The 7,924-nt window shown below is 42.3% G+C and overlaps 1 protein-coding gene across 3 annotated transcripts in view; it reads right to left on the bottom strand.

Moving 5' to 3' along the window:
- Positions 1–231: 231 nt before the first annotated feature.
- col18a1a (collagen type XVIII alpha 1 chain a) overlaps positions 232–7,924 on the bottom strand; it is an 89,980-nt gene continuing 82,287 nt past the window's right edge. For all 3 annotated transcript variants that reach the window (XM_063006231.1, XM_063006229.1, XM_063006230.1), the window contains 10 exons: positions 7,475–7,500; positions 7,251–7,370; positions 6,037–6,190; positions 5,913–5,956; positions 5,608–5,736; positions 5,493–5,525; positions 5,153–5,425; positions 3,235–3,432; positions 2,522–2,637; positions 232–1,016 (listed from right to left, as the gene is read on the bottom strand). In XM_063006231.1, the coding sequence (XP_062862301.1) occupies positions 803–1,016; positions 2,522–2,637; positions 3,235–3,432; positions 5,153–5,425; positions 5,493–5,525; positions 5,608–5,736; positions 5,913–5,956; positions 6,037–6,190; positions 7,251–7,370; positions 7,475–7,500 (1,307 nt within the window). In that variant the 3' untranslated portion in view covers positions 232–802. The remainder of the gene's footprint in view (positions 1,017–2,521; positions 2,638–3,234; positions 3,433–5,152; positions 5,426–5,492; positions 5,526–5,607; positions 5,737–5,912; positions 5,957–6,036; positions 6,191–7,250; positions 7,371–7,474; positions 7,501–7,924) is intronic.

The raw sequence follows: 7,924 nt of genomic DNA, 5'->3' as shown, positions 1-7,924 counted from the left end.
CAGTGTCACTGCAGTGCTGAGAATCATCCACCACCTAAATAATACCTGCTCTGTGGTGGTCCTGTGGGGGTCCTGACCAATGAAGAACAGCATGAAAGGGGGTAACAAAGCATGTAGAGAAACAGATGGACTACAGTCAGTAATTGTAGAACTACAAAGTGCTTCTATATGGTAAGTGGAGCTGATAAAATGGACAATGTGTGTAGAAACATGGAGGTAGTTTTAATGTTATGCCTGATCAGTGTAAATCGCAGCACAAAATAAATATCTATTATTTATTTTTTTGTACAGGGAGATTCACTCGAAACAGGGCCCGAATATTCTGCTGTCAGAGTGAATTTAGGAAGAAATCTGGTGTTCACTACAGTGAATCTCCCTGTAGTATCTATTAAACTTTCCTTAAAATGAAATCAGAAGCTAAAAAAATCCACAAATAATAAAACTAAAGTGGTTAAACAGCGAAGAAACAAAAAAACCGACAGAAACGACAAACATTTATACAATTTTATATGAATACGATGATAAACCACATTCTTTCTACACTGGTCTGTCATCTGTGGTTAAAACCCCCTTGTGAAAATAAAATATGTGCCAGTTCCAGGAGACGGTGCCAACAGCGTCTGCAGCTCGTTGGCATTACCGAGGGAAGCGTAGAACAGACCCCAGTTCCTCACGCTTACTTTAGAAAGTGTTGGGAGTGTAAAACATAGGAAACTCGTCCGTCTGGACGTTTGAGTCGTGTAGTGTAGCACCGGGATGATTTCGGACGGGTGATGGAGATGGGGCGGGCGGGGTCGGGGGGTTATTTTTTGGACTGGGTGATGTAGCTGTTCTCGATACACAGCACGATGTAGTTGCTGGAGCAGCTGCTGGGTTTCTGCTGGAGGAGCTGACCGGCCTGCAGAGACGACGCCAGACCCGTCACCGCCCGGTCCGCCGTCCTCCACGCCTCGCAGTAGTTGTCCATCTGACGGTGACCGTTCTTGTTGGAGCCGTGCCACACCATCTTCTCCGGCCTAAAGCACGCAAACACAAAAGAAGGAAACGTAAGTTGTCCTTGTCCTTGTCTCCTGTGCTGAAGTATAAATTCTGACTCTCTCCGGGAGCGACGCTGTAAATCATTCTGCAGTTTTACCATCTGAGGTTCTCACACCAGGTTTCACCCGCCTGAGTTATTAGTGTAAAAGGTCTGAAACAGCGACACACTCACTCCAGATATTCATCTAATCCTAACCTTAGAACTCAGCCGACAAAACGCCACCACGAGCACGGCTTACACTAGCATGAATAAAACAGAATTCTGCACATAGATTAGAGAAAGGATAAAAAGGGGCAAAACTTAATTTAACTTAACTTAAACGTCTGTTTATTTTTGGAGTTTATGTACCTTTGGGGTCTGTGTACCTGTGGGGTTTGTGTACCTTAGGGTTCGATATACTTTTGGGTCTGTTTATTTTTGGGGTCTGTGTACCTTTGGGGTCCATGTCCTTTTAAGCTCTGTGTACCTGTGGGTCAGTGTATGTTTGGGGTCTGGTTATTTTTGGGGTCCATGTACTTTTAAGCTCTGTGTACCCCTGAGACCATGTACCTTTGGGGTCTGTTGACTTTTGAGGTCCATTTACTTTTGGGCTCTGGGTACCTTTGGGGCTGTGAGCCTTTGGGGTCTAAGTATTTTTGGGGTCTAAGTATTTTTGGGCTCTGGGTACCTTGTTTGTTATTAGATTTTATGGTCAGTTTGTGAATCAGTTTGTCTTGTGTTTTTTTTTTCCACTGAGCACATTATTACAGTAATAAATGTAGTAATAATATAATAGTAATAGTCACAAAATACATATAAAATAAATAAATGCATAAATAAACAAAATTATTCATTTATAAAAAGTAAATAAATAATGCAAAAATGAATAACTTTAAATAATTATATATAAACTATAAACTATAAGTAGTATAAACTATTAATACATAAAATAAAATATACATAATTATACTAAAATATAAATAAATAAATAAATTGTAAATAAAAATTAATACATTGTAAATAAATAAATAAAGGGAGAAAATAAATATATTAACTATACATAAATAAACTAAACTATAATTAAATAAATAAGGATAAAATTAATAACTACAAAAAAACTATAGATTAAATATAAATATATAAAAATATAAATATAAATTAAATAATCTATAACTAAATAAATTGTAAATAAATAAATAAAGTAAACTATAAATAAATTAATTAAAATATTAATAAAGTAAATAAATTGCAAATAAATAAATAAACTAAAATATATATTAATAAAGTAAATAGATAAATTGTAAGTAAGGAAATGAACTAAACTATAAATGAATAAACTAAAATTTACATAAATAAATTAAAATATTAATTAATGAAGTACATAAATAATTTGTAAATAAATAAATAAAATAAAATAAATAAATAAAATAAAATAAATAAATAAATAAATCTGTCTGTATGATATGTTGCTGTATATATGAATAACAGGGCGGAGTTCCTCACCAGGCGCTGTCCCGGACGATATCTCTGCCATCAAACGAGTAGATGGGCGCGTTGTTCCTCATCCTGCCCTCCGACTCACTGAACAGAGATTCCCAGCTGCTGAACAGCACTTGGTCCTAGAGAAGGAACATCAGCACAACAATAATCCATAACTGAGCACCGGGTGTGGGTGTGTGTGGGTGTGTGTGTGTGTGTGTGTGTGTGTGTGTGTGTGTGTGTGTGTGTGTGCATGGTTCGGTTCAGCGGTTTCACTGTTAACTTCGCTCAGTCAGCAACAGGAAACCAGCTGATGGGGGCAAAGAAAAAACCAAAGTGAGCAGAAGTGGTGCTGAAAAGATCTTAATCATCCAAAAAAACTCAGAAAGCGAGGTGATGAAGTATACAAAGCAAAGTATGGGCCAGTCAGTAATTGTATACCCATAATTGTATACCCATAAAGTGCATCTATACGGTGTAGCTCATGAAACGCATAATAATTGTAAGTAAATGTAGGTTTGTAGCTGAATGAGTTTGGCATATGGCTCATGTCATTCTGCATTTCCATTTTTGGCCAGCAGAGGGAGCACATGTAAGTTAATGTAAGTCGCTCCAGGTGGAAGTATTTCTATATATCACGCATTATGTTGTAACTGTATAGAGATAAATGAGCGTAGGTGGCGGCGGTGGGCAGAGCGGTGGCCGCTGGTGGGCGCGCAGTTTCGGCGGTCACGTACCTTGAGGTTGACGATGGGCAGCGTCCTCCTGTCGGACTTGCGTACGATGCTGAACAGATCCTGGAGTTTGGAGGACAGGAAGGCGCGGTAGGTTCCCTTCAGACCCGCCGCACGCGCCTGCTGGAAGCACAGGAAGTCCGGGCCCCTGATGCCCCGCATGTTCCCCACCTGAGGGCTGTTCAGGGCGATCAGGTGCAGCTGCTCACACACACACACACACACACACACACACACACACACACACACACACACACACACACACACACACACACACACACACACACACAACACCGTTAAACACCGGCCAACACACACACACACACACACCACTAATCTCTGATCAGGTCTTAGTCGCAGTGACTCAGGAGATGATATCAGATTAAAATATTAACCAAAAGTATTGGGACGCCTGAGCATGAGGTCCGTTAAAATAAAGTAACTTCTCTGTCATCATTTCAGCTAGAACAACAGTTACTCGTTTAAAAAAAGGTTGCCTGTGTGCCCGTTTAGACTAAATATGACAGCCTTTGGACGGCTGGGTGCTGACTGATCTGAGAAGATATATGGATAGACAGGCAGGCAGACAGATAGACAGACTGATAAACAGACAGACAGACAGACAGACATAAACAAACAAGCAGACAGACAAAAAGACAGACAGATAAACAGACAGACAGATAGATAGACAACATCAATAACCATACTATAGACACCATAGATAGATATATAGACAGATAGACAGACAGACAGATAAAAAGATAGACAGATAGATAGATAGATAGATAGATAGATAGATAGATAGATAGATAGATAGATAGACCAACCATCAGACAGACAGATAGACTATAGACAGACAGACAGATTTTAGATAGACAGACAGACTTTAAATGGACAGACAGATAGATAGATAGACAACATCAATAACCATACTATAGACACCATAGATAGATATAGACAGATGGACAGACAGACAGAAAAATAGCTAGACAGGCAGACAGATAGACAAACAGACAGACAGACAGATTATAGATAAACAGATGAACTGACTGACAGAAAGATAGATAGATAGATAGATAGATAGATAGATAGATAGATAGATAGATAGACCAACCATCAGACAGACAGATAGACTATAGACAGACAGACAGATTTTAGATAGACAGACAGACTTTAAATGGACAGACAGACAGATAGATAGACAACATCAATAACCATACTATAGACACCATAGATAGATATAGACAGATGGACAGACAGAAAAATAGCTAGACAGGCAGACAGATAGACAAACAGACAGACAGACAGATTATAGATAAACAGATGAACTGACTGACAGAAAGATAGATAGATAGATAGATAGATAGATAGATAGATAGATAGACAGACAAACAGATAAATAGATAGACAAACAGACAGATTTTCAATAGACAGACAGACTTTAGGTGGACAGACAGATAAATATAAAACCTGAAGAATTTAAAGTCCTGATGTCTGTGTGTGTGGGTCCAGTCATGCTTCATAGGAAAGCCTCAGTAAGCGTTCCGGTTCATCCCAGAGCTGTTGAGTGGGGCTGAGGTCAGGGCTCTGTGCCGGACACTAGAGCTTTTTGGTTTTTAAACCGAGCTTTTCTATGTGACTTTATAGAGCAGGCACAGGAAAGGTCCTTCCCTAAACTGTTTGCTGCACAGTTGGAAGCTTATAGTTTCCTGTCTATGATTGATTTATTCCACCTGTTAGTGACTGTTGTGGCTGAAACGCACAATAATTAAATCAACAAATTTTAACAGGCAAAGACTGAAATAAACTTGTTCATGAGCGCCCCCTTGTGGAGGCTTTACATTACATCTTGTAATCCACAGTGGGACCAGACCACCTCTGATTTTTATTAATGAAGTATTAAGTTGGTTTGCGTGCTCACCCCGGGTCCGGACGTGTGTACGTGCCCCTCAGGATGATGTCCGGGAACGACGACGGGCGGGTTCAGCTTGCGCACGGGGGGCGAAACCACCGGTGAAAGGCCATCGGTGTTGGGTGGGTACCTGGGCTCGGGTTGGGGCGGGTACCTGGGATCCGGGAGCGGGGGAGAGTGCGTGTCGTATTGGGGGTTGGAGGGATTGTTGGTGCGCTCGCCGCTGTGGGAGATGTGCCCGGCGCCGTTGTTCAGCGGGATGTGCACTTCATTATCCTGCGACTGGAAAACGACGTTAATATCGTAAACGAATAATATTATAGCACGATAAAGATTTAACGCTACTCACGGCTTCTCTGTAGAAGGGAACGTAGCTCCCGAGCTGCGAATGTAAAGAACATAACGTTAACGGTAAATCACACGCTAATACACATTAATTATGACTAAAATATAATACGGCGTACCGTGACTTGTCTGATTCCGCCCCGCGCTCGGATATAGAGGTCGCTTTTGTCCAGGATGTAGATGAGAGTGCCCTCTTCCTCTCGGGGTGCTTTTACGAGCACTTCATCGTACGATCTCACAATCAGGACCTAAATAATACAAACGATAAATATAAATTCATCAGGCACTGACCTCCGTCATCCCCCGTCTCTGTGCAGCGCCATCGATTGGCCAGCAGAGGGAGTAACTGCAGCAGTTATGACCTCTGCTGGCCAATCGAGAGACCCTCCGTGTCCAGAGCTGAGATTCGAACCCGTGTACTTACTCCGGGTCCGGGGGGTCCAGGCGGGCCGGGAGGTCCAGGAATGTCTATAAAAGATCAGAAACATGAATGTTATAAAAAGAATCCAGACTACACCTAACGTAATAAAAACCTAGTCTTGACTCACTGGGTCTGTAAGGTCCGGGTAAGGAGGGTGAACCAGGTGGTCCGGGGGGTCCGGCTGGTCCGGGGTTTCCTGGGCGGCCTTCGTAACCCACGCCCGGAGATCCCGGGGGCCCCTGCGGACCGGAGGGCCCTCTGATCGACTCTCCTTGAGGACCCTGACAGATAGATAAAATCAGAACCATCAGAACCACACATGACAGTTACGACCTCTGCTGGCTGATCAGGGGGATAACGAAGAGTGGTGCGTGACTCTCTGTGCACGATACGGATCTCCGTATAAACCAGCCCAGCAGTCAGGAGTACAGAGGAAGCGGAATGTAATCGGGGAATTGGATACGACTAAATTGGGAGGAATTGCAAGGAAAGAATGGACACCTTATTGCTGGTTGAACTGTTTGCACTGTGTGTTTAACCCCGCCCCTAATTCAGTACAGGATTGTGATTGGACAGTGATTGTTTAATATATAGACTACAGATAGACAGACAGATAGATAGATATACTGTACTATAGACAGATAGATAGACTATATATAGACAGACAGACAAACAGACAGACTGATAGACAGATAGACAAAAAGACAGACAGATAGATAGACCAACAGATAGATTTGCTCGCACTGTGTGTTAACCCCCCCCCCCCCCCCCCCTCCCCCAATCAGTACAGGATTGTGACTGGACAGTGATTGTTTAATATATAGACTATAGATAGATAGACAGACAGACAAATAGGTAGACAGGCAGGCAGACAGACACACTGATATATAGACAAACAGACAAACTGATGGATAGATAGACAGACAGACTGATAGACAGACAGACAGACGGATAGACTACAACAGACAGATAGATTTGCTTGCACTGTGTTTAACCCCGCCCCTAATCCAGTACAGTATCATGATTGGACAGTGATTGGTTACTATTCATTGTGGCACGTATACAGCACTGCTTGTGCCGCGGTTAATTCTGCTACGTTGCATTTAGAATAATTTTGGTTGTTTTAAACGTAAACCTGCGTGTGGTGTTGATCTGTTACCGGGTCGAGCGACGTTAAATCAACACGCCGGATCTTTAACTTTTATTTTGGGACGTTTACAGCACGATATTACGGAAACAAATGACGTCCATTTAAATCTGACACGGATGCGGTGCTGAATTGTGGCCGCTCGAGGTCTCTCCCCAGCCCTGATAGTATAACAAACCCTACATGACACTTACCGGAGGTCCAGGCGGTCCCTGTGGTCCCTGCACCCCTCCGAAATTAGAGGGGAAGAACCCGCCCGGCTCACCCTTCTCTCCCCTCAGACCAGATTCTCCTCGCTCGCCCTTCAGCTGGTTCTGTAAACGTATTCATCCGGATTATACACACTTCTGTCAGGACATGAGAACAAGATAAGAAGTTCTTATGAGAACAAACGGTGAGAATGAGAACTGGGACTGACCTTCAACGTGTACAAGTCCACGTTACCTACAGGGGAACACGCGAAAACAAACAGGATTACGTTTCAATACAGTAACATTATAAACTATAAAGGTGATATTATTATAAAATTATAAATAATATAATTGTTGAGTAACAAGAGTCTGAGAGAGAACTGAACAGAACTGCAAAAGAACATTCAGTCACTGGATCCTCCTTAGCGTCCATAACCGCCGCCCTTGTGTTCCCTACACGCTGATCACGTGACCTCTGTATATAATAAGGAAACTTCAGCTGAAACAGGTTGAATTGGAACGTCAACCGTGAGTCAGTCGTGACACAAATGCTCTTTTGGGCTGGTTGGGCTAAATCCCCACAGTTACATTCCAAAACCCTGTGACAAGTCTCTTTAGAAGATTGTAGTCTGATTCAGGTGCATGGAGCAACAAGCTCAGCGATGATGGTACTGGAC

This window comes from Trichomycterus rosablanca, chromosome 12 (genome assembly GCF_030014385.1).
Source record: "Trichomycterus rosablanca isolate fTriRos1 chromosome 12, fTriRos1.hap1, whole genome shotgun sequence".
Classification (NCBI taxonomy): domain Eukaryota; kingdom Metazoa; phylum Chordata; class Actinopteri; order Siluriformes; family Trichomycteridae; genus Trichomycterus; species Trichomycterus rosablanca.
Note: the sequence above shows the minus strand (reverse complement) of the source record. Positions and strands in the feature narration are given on the sequence as shown.